Genomic DNA, 19511 nt, shown 5'->3' with positions numbered 1-19511 from the left:
AAGTGCATAATGTTTCTCCTTAATATCACTTTATTCTGTGCACATAAGTAAGCCTAAGTAAGTAATTATTATAGGCCCTACAGTTTAGTGTAACGTGAAGAAACTGGTATCAGCACAGGCGGAGAGAGAACTGTTTCCTTGGGGGGGCAAAGCAAAACCATAAAATCCCCATCTAACATCATGGGGGACATCATTTACCTCCTTCCCTGTTATAGCTTGACCGTGGTACAGTATATCGGAATATGATTATTTAATAAAGATATTTTCAGGGGGCATGTTTCTTACAGTGTTACATCCATAACCGCGATCTTTCGGACCGAGTTGTATAGAGCTTGAACTGTAGGTTTACTACTAATTATAACAGAGCATAACTTGAAACAATCTCCCTCTTTTTCTCTCTCGTACAGAAATACATGCATACATCAATAAAACTACGTAGTAACAATTCTAACAGGAACTTTTTCATATGAAGCTTACCTTCCTGAAGATATCATATGAAATGTAAATTCTAATTATTTTATTTAATCTCATCTTTAAGTTTACACATTTTACCGGGATCACTTTTGTTTTTTCTGCATTGTTGTGCAGTATGTTATTCATACATCTCCAAGTGGTGGCCTGAACACCTACAGACTTCTAACACATGAGTACTGGCTGTTACAAAAGAAAAATTACAGTGCTTCCATTCCTCAAATGAGGTATAGGAATTGTTATACATTCAGAAATTTAAAATAAATATTATAGTCCAGACACATGATCTGAAGACATTAATTCAATTTAAGCACAGAAACTTAAAAAGATCTTTTGAATTCAATAGAATAATAGAAAAAAAAAAAAAAAGAGGTCAGACAACTTTGGGGGGGGGCAGTGCCCCTCCCCCACATGACTCCGCTTATGGGTATCGGTAGTAGTAAACACAAGTACTAATGGTTGTGGTGATTGTACATCATTAATTTAGTACCTTACGGATAATTGATAACTTCTGGCCTCCCACTTACATTAAGTTTTTATTTGTTTTAAATGAAGAGCAAAAAGTGATTTGGGTAGTCCAAAAAATTAGTCACATATTCTAAAACCACCTTTTAAGCCAGCATATCTCTGTAAAAAAAAATCGAAATCAATAATAACTTCACACTGATGTAGGTCAGTGTTTTCTCATGGCCATGCACGTATAATAATGGCTTTGCTCTCATGATTCCAAGGCAGTTTTTCAACACTTTATATTCTCAATATTTGGCTCAGAATCAATTATGGTTTTAATGTCGAAGTGTGTCTTATTCTTGCGTGTAAATATGACTTTGAAACTTTTATTAAAAAATCCATCTTGAAACTTGTAACTAAAGAACAAAAGTCCCAACTAATATCTAATATCATGTTGTAAGTATGTACATACAAGTAGGACAACATAGACTCTAATATTATATAGTACATAAGTAAATCGCTTGCATAAGTTCCTGGGTGAAAGCTAGTATGGACAGGGTTTTAGCTTATTGTATAGCATTCAGTATACACAAAAATAAAATCATTCAAGAGGCATGAGAAACAATTCAAACATAAATTTATTATCAATATTGTCACTGTTATCATCACTCAAAGTGCTGTAAGTTACCGGTGCTTTAATCCTATAAAAATATCAATAAACAGGTGTGATATTTTTCTCAGTTTTGAAAAATATTACGATGACATCTTGTTGCAATATTAAATTTATAAAAGTCATACATAAATATACTGTAGAATTCATTATAAGAAATCCAACAGGAAAACTGTTTCTCAAAAAGTACAAAGCCATGATTTAAATAATTTTGGATTTAGTTCTATCGTACTGTATTTTGAAATATAAATTAACAAGGAAATATCTTTCAAAAGATATCCAAATGTGATCTTGGTCACTAGAGTCTTAATCAAAATTTACAAAAAAAAAAAAAAAAAACTTCAAATTTAAAAAAACTTACAATCACATCCTGAGACTGAGCCGAAAAAATCTTGGGACCAAATTGCCTAATTACCTATGTTACGAAATAAAGCCACAAAGCAATAGTTTTTATAGTACAGTAGAGCATTGATTATCCGAAACAATTCTGCAATGCTTGGGAAAAGTGGCATAAGTCAATTTTCACAATCATCTTTTATTAATTTATTGACAACTTACGGAACATCTGCTCGTTTGGGAAAAGAGTCATAAGTATTTTTCCCATTACAATAATTCATACAGAAGAAAATCAAATCGACATAAACCAGTGTGAAGACTGTTTTTTTTTCCTTCTCCTGTAAAATTAACATTTTTGACTTGTGCCACAGAGACAGCAGCAATCATTTATATAGTTATTTATTTAGGAATACATTTATGATGATTACTTTCACGTGTTAAATGTAAACTAGTCAAGTAGGTAGGTATTTACAAACTTAGTTTACATTTAACACGTGAAAGTGATCATCATAAATATATTCCTAAGCTATATATAGTGTTAAAGTTGTATAATCAAGATGTATAATTATTTATTACTGTGTAAAGAATACCAATATCATTAATTATACATAATTTTGCATGTCACGTAAATGGTTAGTCTGCATTTTTTTACCATTATATACAAAACACATTTACAATGTAAAAGAAGCATTTTTAAATAAAATATTCATATATTCACAGTCAATATCTGCGTATCTTCAAAACCAAGAAGTTTGTCATGCCAACCACAGTCATGACACTCTATGGAAATGGAGAATTTTATTCACTGCTGCATACATAAGGAATTCCAGAGCATCACATCACATCATGCAAGTCATGTGTACAGACATATTTTCCACCTACTGCAAGAATTATTCATCATCAGAATAGCTATGTTTCATGAATAATTTTGGATTCTGAATCGCAATTTATTGATTTCTGCCATCTGAGCTACATGCATATCTACTTTCCAATGCCATAAATAAGCAATATATTCTAGATAGCCTACCCATAAGAACAAAGCATGTCTGCCCCCCTGATTCAGCTGTCTTGACAAACCAGCTATGAGTATATTATGTTTACAGTCCTATCATGCTTGTCCTCTCCCTCAAAAAGCTTAACTCCAAGTTATAAATAAAAAGTTTAAAATTCTGTCTTACCTCGAACATCGCCTGGGAAGGACTGGGACAGCATTATCTTGTTATTCTGAAGGGGAGAAGAAAGACTCATTAATAATACAGCAGTCAGCAAGCACGTAAATTTTTTAAAAGTATTTGAACATAACTTGTATTTGAGCTCAAATTGCCTTGACTTGAAACCACCACCACAGTGGAATGTTGCAAAGACTCTATCTAAAATGTTTAATGATTTTTATCATGCTCATTTTTAACTTACTGACAAAAAAAAAGTTACAATTAAATATCACGCAACATTTTTCCTCACAGAAGTTAAATCTGAGTAAACAGAAACAAGTGAAAGATAAAGGTGTCCGCATACACACTAGTGACTCACGAGTAAAGCCCAGATTTCTAACCAAAATACATATTCTTTTCCACACTTTTAAAGGTAAGCAGAAAGGTTATACTTCGTAAGACATACCTAGATAAGCAGTTTTAACTATGTTTGTTAGAGCTTATAAATATACCTTATTTTATTTCAAGGAGTGCAGTTCGGTGGCTCCTTTGAATACCCACTTACAGATTTATGACTTCTTACACAAACACCTCTGACAATTCCATCCTGTCCCCTCGTCCCAACATTGAACAGTTGCCACAATCCTGCTGACCCTCGAAATTATGCAGTGAAACTGACGGGATTCTTGGAATTCGGAAAAGATGAGACAACTCTGCCTCCACGTGGATTTGACGAGAGCCTGTCAATTCTTCTGAACGAAGATTGTGATTGGTTACTAACAGGAGAAGACAAGATTTCCGTCACAGTAAGGAAGCCATTTATTTATGACAACCAGTTAGTAGGGGGCAGTAGAAGGTCTGTCGGCAAAGTCTTTTCTATGAAACTGCACTCCATGAAATAAAATAAGGTATACTTATTTCGCAGGAAAACGTTTTTGCTTACTTATTTTACGATTTTTAATTAAAATAGCATATTTTATCCAAAACTGTAATTTTAAAAGTGCATATTTCACTCCTAGCCATCATGTATCACCGATTCCCTTTCTTTTGTTGGCTAATAAAAAATTAACTTCAATCGAATGCATAAGAAAACAATGCTAGGGTATGACTCAGGATGTTGTGAAATAATACTATGTAGTTCTAATTAGGAGAGAACCTTTGGATTCCCCGCCAAGCTTCTGCAACTAGGCAGATCAATCAGTTATCGCACGTATCGCATTATCGGAATGATGTCATGTGCATGGATGGTGAATCCCCGAGTTCCAATCTACAGTTTGTAAGTTGTGCAACACCCGTTGGTTTAATTAGATATGTGTGATTGCTCGCTGTTGTAGTTAAGGAATGCCACCCACAAAAACCTCTCAATCAGCATTCTTACATTAAATGAGTTTTGAAGTAATATTTCCATTGAGGACAGCAGTGTCTTATTTTGTTTGGTGTGTGAAAAGAGTGTTTCTGCGGAGAAAAAAATATGAATCTCAGGATGACCTTCCTTGTATACTGCAACAGCTTTCAACAGGGTAAAAGTTCTACGAGAAAAAAAAATGTATCATATTTTCATATATTCGTTTTTACTTATATTGGTGGTTACTTTCATCATTTTTCGTGCTTATTTGCTTGCTTATTTTACTGTTTGATTATGCTTAGAAATCCGGGCTTTACTCATGAGAGACAGAGATGTAGAAGTTCCATGGTTTCTTGAACTCGGCACTAGAAGAAGGTGATGCAGTCAGCACTACGCATTTGCCATCAACAGAATGACACACTACTCAATATTTTCTAATATCCCAGAGCCATTCTAGATTAGACGAAAAATCCCGCTATCTCTTGAACTCAGACTCTTTCAATCCATAATCTGTTGCCCCTAGCGACCAGAACCAACTCAGCTCCAGATAGAAACAAAAGCGAAACTATGTACTTAATTATAAACGGATTAAAAAGTATCATTTTCTTCCGACTTATAATATTGAGAAATAACACTTATACAATTATCAGTCAACAATTTAGGTTTAAAATATAATAAAATCATATACTTGAGCACTTTTTATACGCAGATAAAACTCTAAAGATTTATAATCTAACTGCAAAAATGACAAAGAATGCAGAGTGGATTTATAAATCCAATATAATACAAATGAATGATAGTTCATTATTTAAAATTGATAATATGCTACTTCCTTATATAGAGCAACGGAAAATATGGTCTACGTAAATATTAATTTTTTGGTCCTACAGAATTATTTGTCATGTTTATACATATATATTACATATATAAACTAAGAAAAAGTTAAAATACAATCAGTTAAATTAAATGTGTTCCCTGGATACGATAGATCCCAAGACTGATACAAATGCATAGACTATGTATACATATATATTATTCTTCTGATTGTGTTAGTGAAGTATTCAGATTACCTTTCTCACATAACACCACAGAAATTTACATTAGAGCAAAGGATTTTCATGGTAGAGACTTACCCATAAATGAGTGATTGCAGAAAGGTAAAGGGACAATTTGCAACAAAATTTCCTAATGTTACTGTTCCACATAGCAACAGCAGCAAGAGACCACTCCTAAATCTAAATCAAAACACTTTACTAACACAATCAGGAGAATAACACACACTCTAACGTCAACACAACCACTGCTACACAGAGACTGTAATGGACACACGCACGCACACACATACACAAAAGAAAGACATAGGAAATACCAAAAGAGCAACAAAAACTAATAATAATAATAATAATAATAATAATAATAATAATAATAATAATAATAATAACTGAAAACACTGCTTCAGTATACAACTTGGGTAAATAGAAAATCGTACTGAAATTACAGGAAAATACTGTAATGTAGCTACAGTCTAGTAGTAGTGGAATTGGTGACAGCGAGATGGTATTTGGCGAGATGCTACCGAGGATTCATCATAGATTACCTGACATTCCCTTACAGTTGGGAAAACCTCGTAAAAACCTAATCAAGTAATCAACCCAAGAGGGAATCGAACCCACATCGGAATGCAACTCCGGATCAGCAGGCAAACGTGCTACCGCCTGAGCTACACTGTCAGCAGACTCATTTTAAACTCCGATTTGCGAGTTTATGGACGTTTTAGTCGCTATTTAATGACGCTATATCAACCAGTAAGGTAGAACTGCTCATAGCGAGATGGTATTTAGTGAGATGAGGTAGAGGATTCGTCATGGGATTATCTAACATTCGCCTTAATTTTTTTAATTCTTATTTTACTTATAATAATATGCTAAAAAGTTATATAATTAATTTGCATTTCCAAGAATAAGGAAGACCATTTCAAAACTTACTAATACACTTCTTTCAACACATATGTTCAAAAACAGAACAAGAAAATAATATCAACTACGACTTATTTTAATGGATAATATTACAACCTAAAGACTTACCTTTTCACTTGATTCCTCATCCATCATAGATATATCAGTGTAAGGGGAGCGAGCATCTTCTATTGTTGGCTCTGTTTTTAAGCTCTGCAAAATATAGAAAATCGAAGATATCATTTTAATATGGAATCTAAAATTGTATTCTTATTTTCATATTTAACTCCTGTCGCCAATAATTTGAAATAGGAAATGAGACAGTAAAAACTATATGATCTTAATTGAACTCTTATTAAAATTGGAGAAAACTGCTTCCAAAACCTACTAATTTCATTATGACACTTGAAGGAAGAAAGGAAAAGAAACAGAGTGGATGTGATGGGAATATCAGAAGTGAAGTGGGAAAATAGTGGTGACTTGGTGAGTGATGAATTTAAGTTGTTTTATTTTAATGGTGAGTGCAAAGAAAGTCATGAGTGTTGGTGTATTACTGGAACCACATGTGAAAAATAAAGTAATATCAGTGTGTTATGTAGATGACCAGGCGATAATGGTGAGACTACAAGGGAAGAAAATGGACTTAGTGCTAGTGCAAGTTTATATGCCACATAGTGGATTAGCAAACGAGGAAGTGGAAGAAAGCTATGACAAGATAAAAGAGACAGTTCAGAAGGAAAACAGCAGAAGAAACAATAGGATACACAGAAGGTGGGAGAATTAAGAAACCTTGGATCACAGGGAAAATGTTGGAGAAGATGGAGGAAAGGAGAAAATGGAAAAACATCAACGCAGAAGAAGGTAGAAGGAAACTTAACAACGAACTAAGAAGAGAAACTGATAAGGAGAAGGAAGGCTGGATGAAAGAGAAATGTAAAGAAATAGACGATCTACAAAGAAAAGGAAGATATGATTTAACGTACCGCAAAGTAAAATGTTTGGACTTAAGAAATAAGAAAAGCAAATCCATGTGATTGATAGAGGACGAAATCGGAAATGAAGTAACAGACAGACCAGGATACTGAACAGATGGACGAAATATGTAGAAGAGTTATATGAGACAGGGAATCGTCCAGATGACTTGACTATAGAAGACGAAGCAGCCATATCAGGAGACGAAAAAGGATTTTCTATTTTAAGGGAAGAAGTTGAACTAGCACTTAAGGAAATGAAGAATGGAAAGCAACAGGAGTTGATGGAATTCCAATTGAATTAGTGAAATGCCTGGGTGAATCCAAGGAGGAAATTCTATCATTAAGCAATGAAATATATGAGTAAGGCGACTGGCCTGAATTTTTTGGAGACAGTGTTGCTTCCAATACCGAAGAAAAATAATGCAAGAAATGTAACCAGTTCAGGACTATCATTCTGATATCGCACTCGGCGAAGATTCTTCTGCAAATACTGAATCATCATCATCATCATCATCATCGCCACAACCACCACCACCATCACGGCTTTCTAGTGGCAAGAAATCGATTTGACACTTGAGATGTTGATTACTAATTTTACTAACCCACTGTTATAACTCAGCATTAATTATTATTAATGTTTTCAGACTAAAACATGAGGCAAAGATAGGATTACTAACTGATGGCAGACAATGAAGTAGGCATGCTGGGACAAAACAGCAGGCAAATAAAATATTTTTATCATCTTGTCTAAATGAATTCAAGGAAATTCCTAGAATTCTGGAAAATATCAATACTAAACTTAATAGTATTGAAACTTCATAACCCTTGATAGGAACTTTCTTACTGTATTAAAACCAGACTATAACACATTTTATGTTAATATCGCTAAAAATTGGGGCAAACATTTATTACATGAAAAGATACCAAATTAGCTTTACAGCCAACAGTAGAACTGGAGGGGCCAACTATACCTAAATCTTCACCAACAGAGCCAAGGTTAAATTTCTTATGAAACTTTTCATGGTCAACTTTATGTTGGGTCCAGGGCTGTAGATGGGCCTGTATGTCGTACCATCTAAAATAAAAACTTGCTGTTACCGACAAAAAAAATACAGACTCGAACATAATGTATACTAATTATGTTTAACTAATCTTTAATACACTTTGAAATGGAGGATGTTAGCTATTTGACAAACATTTTGATTTTGATATCTGGCATGAAAGTAGCGGCTGGCATCTTGAATTTTGCTTAAACTCTTATCCATTCACTGTTTAATCGAAAACCATAGTCTGGCACTTCAGGAGTAGTTGTGATTTGTTAATTTCAAGCTTAAATACCGCCGTGGTATTTCTAAAAGTACTGGTAATTAACACTAACTTTATTGCATGGCGCCTCAAGAAATCTGCTACACTGATTCACTACTTTTAAGGCTTACGTAGATGCCTGCACACAACACTAATCTTCTGATGTGGCACCTCAAGTATTCTGCTGCAGTTATTCGAAAATGGAAGACATGCAAAAAAACGAGACTATTGAAAGATTTTGCTGTTGCAAATAGAAACAGATAGTAGTAGTGATACGAAGCATCTCAAACATGTGTTTTCTGAAGGCCTGAATGTACTTTTGCTTGTCTTCAAGATGGAAATATACTGACATCAACGTGAAACCACCAGAGCTTTGTAGATTGTTACGTATTGTTGTTGTTGGTTAGTCAACTGTTCGAAGACAGGTTTGAACCTTGTGACACCAATAAGGCATCGCTCATGAGGTACTGAACCAGGTGATAATGAGGTAGAGTGGCCAGTTTCTTTCCTCCAATGCATACATCGCTGACTAGTAGCACATTTCACTAATCACACTTCATATGTATACAAACAAATTGTTCTTCCTTCGACACATTTCGTCAAGTGAGATGTACTGCCTGACACATATCACTCATATCAGCCAGAACCTCAATCAGAGTCCAGTTATATATTATTATACATTCTATTCCAATTTAAACTAAAGAATGTGAATGAGCATTACAGTCCGTGTCACCGTTTGTGGCATGTGAAATAAGTAATGGGAAGGTTAAGTACGAGTTTTTTATCTTTGCAGCAGTCAGTCTGACAACTGTGTTTGACAAATGGCTGATGTGATGTGTATAGGAAGTGGTACTATTCTCAGCTGCACTAGCAACATGCTCACAAATTGGGCACTATACTATAAGACACTCGTCAAAAACGCTGGCGCCAGCTGTACTATAATGAACGATATCTGCACTAAGAAAAGCAATAGTCTTCTGGTAAAAGAGTTCCTAGGCTTTTGTTCCTAAAAAGTGCTGGGCCACCAGTGTCAGAGTTTAATTCCTTGCCTTACGTGCAATTGTCTGGAAGAAATGCAGAAGAGATTGCATGACGAAGAAGTAACCTTGGAAAAGAAGAGCAATATGAGTTCATAGGTCTATAGTCTAGTCTGACCAAGGAGATTTCAACAGTACCCCCTAAAATTTGATTCCAACTACAGCATTGATTGGACCTGTCTTCTCCAAATACTTTGAAACCTTCTACCACAGTAAGTAGTATTATCCTATATGTATAATGTCATCTATTCTGAATAAATTTGCCTACACCAGTCAGCCAGCTGATGAGTTTCTTGCCAAAGGAACCGGCTTTATATTCCTAGCAGATCCTTGAGATATGTCTTGGCTAGTAGTAATGCAATAGGTATTCTCGGAATACTTAGGTAGGTACTTCTTTATATTCTAAATCCACCAGTATTACAATACTGTCATTGCATGAATTTAGAACTGTACTAGGAGAATACCAAAACAGGTTTCAAATGAAGAGTCCACTGCAAGAATGATGGATGTCACTTTCTTGTCGAAAATAAACCAAGACTGTCAATGCATAGCTTAAGACATATAGAATGTACATAGAGAGTTATGTGGCATTAACACTGATAGTCATTGTCCAGTAATGATCGGATAATCACAATTAAGCTTTGAGCACTAAGCATTTCAAACTTTCAATTGCTTCTCCTGCAAAATGCATTCCAAATGACATCCATCATTTTTGCAGTGGACTCTTCAAATATTAACACGCACAAAAAAAAAAACTAAAAAGATCTTCAAAAAGGTGGAATAAAATATACTACATGACAATGGATAATGATGATATGATCATAATAGATGATGGAGATGATAACATCTCACCGACTCTGAATAACCACTACAGTTAAAAAATGGACGTAAAATAATAATGGATTATCGTGTACAGTACTCAAGCTGCCATTATATGAGGGGTTCACAACCAGAGTGGACCAAGTCCATTTGGAATAGTTCTGAGAAGTTGAGTCTTAAACTTCCTGGCTCAAGCTTAGCAACCTTCACCTTGCATAGGAAATGCTGCCCTCTGTGGAGTAACAAATGAGTTATGGACTTTGTTTGTTATGGCAATGAATAAATCTAAGTTTTCTTCATCCGAGATGGTATTAATCCACAAACTGATAACTGGTGGACTTGGCCCACTCTGGTTGAGCCCCCCTCGTATACTGAACATGAAAATCTCTCACCTTATCTATGTCATGTGCAGATCCATTGGAATGGTTGCGTTCAACATGACTGTCTGGTTGACAGACCAGCGACATGGGTTGAGAAGAATCAGCCTGTCCCTGAGATCCTTGCTGTCCCTGTTGACCCTGCCCAAGCACAGTGCGCAGGATAGGTGTGTCCCTGCTCATCAGCAAACCCTGCAGCTTCTTGCGTTTCAGTGGGGACATGTCTGCAGCACCAGCAGCTTCATAGCAGCTGTTGAGCATGGCAGCAGCGGCAGCATGTGGGTGGCCAGGTGCTGGAACAGGTGACGGGTGGTGCGGGAGCGGCAAGCCGGGCATGGCCCACATTGGGAGACTCATCCTTCCACCCCCGCGTTCCATCACAGGGGATTTTCCATACAGGTTGTACGGATTCTTCTCGAATGGTGGACCAGGCATGCCTGATGAGTGGGGAGGCGAGATGTTACTGCTACTATGTGGAAGAGGCGAGACATTTGCAGTGGACGTGCTGATACTGGGAGGCGAATGCACCGAGGTGGGGTCATCCTCCCTGTGTCTCTCAACCTGTTGTTGTTGCTGTTGCTGCTGCTGTTGATGTTGCTGCTGCTGCTGTTGCTGTTGTTGCTGATGCTGCTGAGCCTGGAGCTGTTCAGCAGAGTCCTTAGGAGGACTCAATTGTGACATTGTTCCCGAGTCCTCCACAAGACCCTTAACTTTCAACGCTTCTGCAACTTTGAGCAGTGCTGCTAACTGATCTTGAGCTACATTCACTTCCCCACGGTACATATACTCAAGAATTGCCTTCATCTCGGAATACTTGACATCCTTGAGCACCACAACGGGATGTCTACACGGTAGTTCAGTGAACAAGGACTGGAAATAGGATGAGCAAGCTGCTAACACCATCTTGTGACACTTGACAGAAGTACCACCCTCACAAGCTAGTGTTACATCTGTGAAAGCTTCATTGCGGAGGAGTTCGTCAAACACAGCAAGGAGATTGGACCGGTGGTTGTTCCACCTGAGGCAGTATTGCTGTGTCGTACTCCCCATCTTGCTGCTGTTGCAAGGAGCCGTGCCGAGACGGCTGAGTTTCTTCTCAAATGTAATCCACTGCGGCTATGCCTGCAGCCTGCCACAATTCAGCAACACGATGTTGAGGTAGTTGTGTCTGCTCAAACATCAGAGAAATCAATAAATCACTTTAGCAGGACTGTCTTTGCTTTTGACAAACTCAATTCAAAAGAAGAAATCACTCACATAACAAATAGAGGGTAGGGTAAGAAAAAAAAAGAGGTGATATAACAGTTTATAGCTGCCTCCTGAGAGAAATTTGAAATCTTATAATAGCAATGATTTTGCAATGATATATAAAATTTAATACAAACATTTAGGCTCTACATACTGTTTGAAATATAGCTATCACCACATGTACAGTAGTGGCAAAAAAAAAACTGGATCGGCTCTTGTAGCTGATTTCAGAGCCTTGTTCACTCCAGAGTACGATAGACTGGTAACTAAGACTTTCGTGGTTCGAATCCTACCTGGGAAGGAAACTTTTTTTTGTTCCTTATTCAAATTTATTCCCAATACTTTTCGATTGCAGCGATATTTGACTATTTAATTAACTTATTATTCCCAGAACATGAATTTTACCAGCTTATTTTCTAATGGCTTTCGAAACTACAGCAATTTCAATAGATTACTCGCTATCTTGTGAATGAGGGCGTGACATGTGCAGTGGCTCATTTCGGGGACTTTGATTATTCTGTCGGTCCGGTTTTTTTGCCACTACTGTACATTAGAAGAATAACACAAGTACTACTGGGATAATGTTTCCAGTACGTTATCGTACAGTGTGCCAGGGAAGTCTCTCCGCACTGGAGACAGCGGAGTGTATGAGTTCGCAACTGCAATTATGTTGGTAGTATCAGCCAGGCTGGGTTATTGCCACATCCTTGAGTGAGGTTGTTTGGTTAACAGTATCAGTTGAGGGCAGATGGGGTATACTGCAGTCTAATTGTGAGTGAGTGCTGGCTAGAGACTACTGGTGACATGCTTTCTATTGAAGAAAGAGCGTTTTTGGTGAAATACACTTTTCGCGAAGGTGATAAGTTTATGGTAAATGTGAACCAGAAATTTCGTACCTATGCATTTTGTGAAATCGACATGGAGTCGACATACTCCATAATGCCCTTTGATTGATTGATTGATTGATGCGTTCTCCTAATTCCAGATGTCTAAATCGCGATACTGTACGTGATTTGATCAATAAATTCCATAGAACCAGGTCAGTTCACGATGCACCAAGAAGTGGCAGGCCTGCAATTTTAACGACAGAAAAATTTGATGAAACCTCGGATATAATGTTGTGGAGTCCTACAAAATCAAGGCGCAAATTAGCACAAGAGGCTGGAATCTCTAAGTGGACAGCACATAAGGATGTAAGAAGCCTTATAAAATTACAGTGGTTCATGAATTAAAAGAAAGTGATTATGAAAAGAGAGTGAGGTATTGTGAATGGTTTCAGAGATTTATAAATCGACATGGACGTTTTAAATGAAACTTTCTTTACGGACGAAGCATGGTTCAACTTATTCGGCTATGTAAATTCTCAAAATTCATGGGTTTGGTCTTCAGAAAATCCCTATCCAGGAAGAGAGACAACGTTGCAGCCAGAGAAAATCGGAGTATGGGTTCATATCAAGAGCGCGAATGTGATCTTCTTTGAGACTTCTGTGAATTCGGATGTTTACTTTTCTGAGATTATTTATCCATTTATTGCTAGGCTGAATGAAAATTAAATTGAGCGCTGTTTTTTTTTTTTCAACAGGATAATCCTACGGCACAAACGTCAGGCCAATCGCTTGGACTTTTAAAAAAGTTCTTTGGCGAAAGAATAATCTCTAAAAGACTCTGGCCACCGCGGTCTCCCTATTTAACACCACCAGCTTATTTCCTTTGGGGTGCGGCAAAATTTGCGGTATGTGGTAATAACCCTGAAACAATCAATGAACTTATGACGAATATAATTAATTATGTGCAGTCGATTACGCAAGAAACATTAGTGAAAGTGTTTGCAAATAAGTGTAAAAGAGTCGAACTGTGCCTTCAAGAACGAGGAAAACATTTCCAGCATCTGTTATGATTGTGGTGAATACACTGTTTACGTTTTGTTCCTAGCGTAAGTTTCAGCTACTATCAACATAACTGCAGTTGCTAGTGCATACACTCCACTGTCTCCAGTGCGGAGAGACTTCTCTGACGCACTGTATTACTGCCACTTGCAGCATATGCTAAAACAAAAGTCAGTAAAAACGGACCATATGTCATTAAAAACATAAACAATCCAATGACAATTAAATATATTAAATTAAACTAAGAATATCTCACCACAGCATAATCTGAAGCTTAATTTAATCTGTGGCTTTTAAAATGAAATTAAATGAAGCAAATAAACTACATGAAATAATTATGCCGCATGATACTACAATAGGCCTATATGAATACTACAATATTTACTGATATTTCGTTGCTTGGTCTATCACAACAAACTCTCCAGGAAATTAAAAAGAAATATCATCTTTGCAAAGGAGATTTAATAGCAGTGAAATTTTTCCATATTTTATGAATAACCGATACACTTAGTATAGTTTATAACTTTTAACTGAACCAATAAACGCATTTTAACCAATATCTGCAGGCTAGTGTAAAAGTGTTAGCTACATAGCCTACAACTCTTTTTTTTTGTGCGAGGGCCGAGGCCAATGACTGGCCTCACGTCAACGTGCCTCAGCAGAGGTGAACGATCATCCAACCAGTAGGGGGTAACGTTTGATAGCACGATGATCTCCCCCCAGCTGTTACAGCTGGCTTAAGAAACCGGATTTTTCTACGTACCGGTACTAAGTTTCCCAGATTCATTCCAATGTTGAATGGGCATCGTTCCCATACATTGGCTGAAATTGTATTAGGAAATTTCTTTCTCTATGAGGAATCGAACCAGTGCGCATTCCGTATTGCTAGTTCACAGCATGACGTCTTAAACTACGTAAACTATGACGCGGGACTTCTTAGATATTACGGTAACTATATTATATTAACTAAGTAGGCCTATTTACTTAAGTTATAGGCCTAATTCTGAAATATTTGTTTTTTTTTATGTTTTTTTTTTTCGTGCAACAATGTGAACTTTAAATAAGCTTATTTTCGATTATGATGATGATGATGATGATGATGATGATGATGATGATAAAAACAACAACAATATATTACGGATATAAGAATACAATTTATAGGACGGTGCTGGCGTTGGCCTGTATCAAATTTTAAACCGGGTATCAATTGACTCTGCAGTGTCTTTTTAGGCTGCAGTTAGTCTCTTAGAAAATATAATTAATGTTCCAAAAAACAATTTGACGTTAATAAGATTCTTATGTTTAGAATTTGGCTCCTTTGTCTAGGCCTACGGTACTATTTTGAAATCTTTCTTTTCTGGACATTTAAAATGCCGTACAATATTAATTGAAGACGAAATTTTATGAACATATTTAAAATAATAATATTATTCTCTATTAATTTCCTGTACACCGCTGTGGAGTAGTGGTTAGCACGCCTGACCGTGGAACGAGTGGGCCCGGGTTCAAATCCTGGTAGGGACAAGTTACCTGGTTGAGGTTTTATCCGGGGATTTTCCTCAACCCTAATTAAGAGCAAATTCTGGGCAACTTTTAGCGTTGGACCCTGGACTATTTCGCTGGCATTATCACCTTCATCTCACTCAGACGCTAGATAATCATAGCAGCTGAAAAAGCGTCGTAAAATAACCAATTATAAAATAATAATTTCCAGGCTTTCATATTACTATTAAATTAAAACAAATTAAAGAATGCATTACGATACATACTTAATGCCTACAAATTTTTAAAATTATAATTTAATATGAAACATTTAGACAAATGACAACAAAATGATTATAATATAATCATAAAATAAATAGAAAACAGGATAAATAGTTTACTGTAGTCTACAACTTAACTCTAATTTCTTTAAACCTCAATAATCATTTAGCATTTACCGTATTAGCGAATTGAAACCCAATTTAACTTCAATTAAGTTTATTGAAAAAGACAGTGATCGTTAGCGTGCTGGCTTTATTTTTAATTCCCTTCGAAACAATGTCTACAGCAAGTGCGCGCACAGGAGGTAGCAATTGCTACCACTGAGATTTTTATTTTTCACGCGTTTTTTTTTTCTCTACGTATTCGATATTTGTTTTCTCAAACCTGCCGGCGCCCTTGGTCTATAGAAGTAAGAAATTACGCAATAATGAATTTTTACTCTGCTAATGCATTAAACGTTATATATTTAATATGAGACTACACAACTAAAATCAACGTCCTATGAACATGAATGTCAAGTACGAATTATTATTTCTTCACGTACCATGGCGGCAGAATAGCTCAGTTGCTAGAGAAACTGGTTCTAGACTGGAAGGTCCTCGGTTAAATCCAAGATGGTGGTGAAGTTTTTCTCATTTCCACACTTCCGGATTCCGGAACTGCCCCCTGGGTCCAATCACTCTCCTGTCAAACTGAGTATTTGCTTTCTTTCTCGAGGATAACAATGCGGTAGGAGCGTGGAGCTGACCACAGTACCTCAGCCTATTGCCGTGGTCATGAAAGCACGTAGCTCTTATCTTCATGTCCCCTCTAGGCTTCCATGGCATAAAGCCTTCATGTCGTAAAAGTGTATTTATTTCCATGTGAGTTAAATATTTAATAGGGTTACACATTCTATGTTTAGATCAGTGGCGGGATTTGGTTTCGTTGCCCCCCCCCCCGCTGCTTAAAACATTACGCCCCCTTTAACTCCCCCCCCTCCACTTAGCCCTCAGGTTATCATGGCACTTCATTGTAAAGAAACTTACACTTTTTTAATGTAGAGGGTTGTATTATTTATTTTATACATAAGTATTGTTTTAATACAAAAGATTAAATGCGTAATGCATCTATAAATACAGTAGTAGAACATATTACACAACTTTTTACAGAAGTCAAAGAAATGCTTTAAAATGTATTGTTTTTTAACGAAAGATTCTAAAACTTCTTTAGTCGGGATTTTGATGCTGGAAATGAATCGATAATCAGATTAAAATCTGTCTCCCAAGCCGTGTCGTTTTCAATGCTCAAAATACAAAGTCCATTGAGTCGTTCGTGTGACGTACTTCTAAGGTAGTAAAAGCTAGCTTCAGTTTTGAGAATGATGTCTCAGCCGTCGCACTCGTCACGGGAAATATGGTAAATAAAATGTAAGCTGTACAAACGTCGGAGAAGCTGGGAGACAAAGTTGAATTTTGACATACCGGTAGGCCTATAATGGCTTTAGCCAGTTGTCTGATAGGCCTATTTATTGCGTTTTTTTTTATTTCCTTTTTCAGAACTGAACGGAAGCTAACCATTTGTTGAGGGAAAGAATTCGTCATAGTCCTATTATATTGGTCACTTAAACATTTTGATAAGCGGTGAAACTCACCATCAGTAACTGTCTAAAATTTTGGGACTCAAAATTTCAAATTTGTTTATTACTTGTCTGAAGGATTAACAAAACGTTCTCTCATTCGGGAAATTAGAATGTCCAACACTTAAAAAAAAAAAAAAAAAAAAATGCGCCTACGAACCTTCTGCGCTCCCACGCAGTCACGGAGGCTGCGGGTCCGTATCTTCGCCCCTGGTTTAGATTTAGTATAAGTTAAGCTTAGTACAGTATAACATGCCACTTTGGATTTTAATGTTCTAAAATATCTAAGGATTTGACTTCTTAAATTTCAATTGAAAAATATTATTATTATTATTATTATTATTATTATTATTATTATATTTCATTTGTATTCATTTATAGTCGCTTTAACTACCACCTCGTATCGCCTAGCTCATATTGCGATTGTCTGTCGTTTACTACAGGGGATACTTGTTGTTATTGTATTGTGGCTATTATTTTTTGGTAATTAGGGTTCAATCTGGTAATCGCCTTTATTTAACTTTATATTCTGCTGAGAAAAACCACGGAAAAACCTCGACCAGATTGGCTGACATCAGGGATCGAACCAGAGACCCCGAATTCATGTCCAGTGCTTCACCATTGAGCCATCTCGCTCGGTATTATTATTATTATTATTATTATTATTATTATTATTTATAATGTTTCTCAATAATTCTTGCTGGTAGGCCTACATAAGTTATTACAATATTTTGGTGGTTTAGATGTAACAATTATCATATAAAATATGCACTTCTTATTTAAGGTTTTGGAATTTTCTGTTTTATGAAGAATTCAGTTCTAGAAGAGTGTTCAGAAGCAGTGATGTATTTGTAAATAACAAGTGCTCTGGCTCTGGGATTTCGGTAGTAGGCCTACTGGCAGCGGTTGTTTTCGTCGCCGTCTTTTTCTTAGTAATAATAATAATAATAATAATAATAATAATAATAATAATAATAATAATAATAATAGTAATAATAATAAAAGGGTAAAGGTATCCCCGTAACATGTCATGAAGGCACTTGGGGGGCATGGAGGTAGAGCCCCATGCTTTCCATGACCTCGGCACTAGAATGAGGTGGTGTGGTCGGCACCACGCTCTGACCGCCTTTTACCCCCGGAAAAGACCCGGTACTCGATTTTATAGGAGGCTAAGTGAACCTCGGGGCCGTTCTGAATGTTTGGCAACGAGAAAAAATTCTGTCACCACCTGGGATCGACCTCGGACCTTCCAGTCCGTAGCCAGCTGCTCTACCAACTGAGCTACCCGGCCGCCAATAATAATAATAATAATAATAATAATAATAATAATAATAATAAAAATCATCATCATCACGATTTCTGCAAGAATACTTATGGAATGTCAGGCGAAAATACATGGGTTCGATTCTAGATGTGCCTAAATAGGTTGTTAGGTCTGTGGAGTAGACCTCACTATGAAATTGTTTAAATATAATAAAATATGACTTTTTATAAATGCAAAATTTGACGAATTTGAAAATCAAAAAAGTGCCCTGGCGTCGTCTGGCCTCGAAAAATAGTAGGATCTACCTTGGCGCCGCCAGAGTCCGCCAGGCCGGAAATAGTCTACACCTCTGATTAGAAGGGTGAAAAGAAATAGGCTTATATAAATTTAATTTAATTCCCAGACACTTTATACGTAATCATTCGTCTATGAAAAGGAATAGGCCTATTGATATAATAATAATAATAATAATAATAATAATAATAATAATAATAATAATAATAATAATAATAATAATAGGCCTAACACTTGTTGTTTACATAAGTCACACACATATATATATATATATATATATATATATATATATATATATATATATTAGACTATAAATAAGGTGAATCATACCAGGATATTCAATGGACCATTGCAATGTTCGAATTAAACTACTGGACTTCAATTATTTAATAAGAGGATTGGTCTAATCGTTTCTTCCAAGACTTCACTGTACAGTTGTGTCCATAAAATCGCAGATACTTCACAAAGTAACAATTTTTCTGAACAGATCTTCATGAAATATGTATGAGGGGGGGAAAGGAAATAACCAGTTAAGGTTGATATTAGT

At 36.2% G+C, this 19511-nt stretch overlaps 1 protein-coding gene across 4 annotated transcripts in view; it reads right to left on the bottom strand.

Annotated features, from left to right (window-relative positions):
• Window positions 1-19511, bottom strand: part of LOC138702839 (broad-complex core protein-like) — a 317014-nt gene that overhangs the window by 27441 nt on the left and 270062 nt on the right. For all 4 annotated transcript variants that reach the window (XM_069830172.1, XM_069830180.1, XM_069830198.1 and 1 more), the window contains 3 exons: window positions 10906-12058; window positions 6508-6591; window positions 3106-3151 (listed from right to left, as the gene is read on the bottom strand). In XM_069830172.1, coding sequence (XP_069686273.1) covers window positions 3106-3151; window positions 6508-6591; window positions 10906-11940 — 1165 coding nt within the window. In that variant the 5' untranslated portion in view covers window positions 11941-12058. The remainder of the gene's footprint in view (window positions 1-3105; window positions 3152-6507; window positions 6592-10905; window positions 12059-19511) is intronic.

Source organism: Periplaneta americana, chromosome 1 (genome assembly GCF_040183065.1).
Source record: "Periplaneta americana isolate PAMFEO1 chromosome 1, P.americana_PAMFEO1_priV1, whole genome shotgun sequence".
Classification (NCBI taxonomy): Eukaryota; Metazoa; Arthropoda; class Insecta; order Blattodea; family Blattidae; genus Periplaneta; species Periplaneta americana.
The sequence above is the reverse complement of the archived record's forward strand: the minus strand, read 5'-3'. Positions and strand labels throughout refer to the sequence as shown.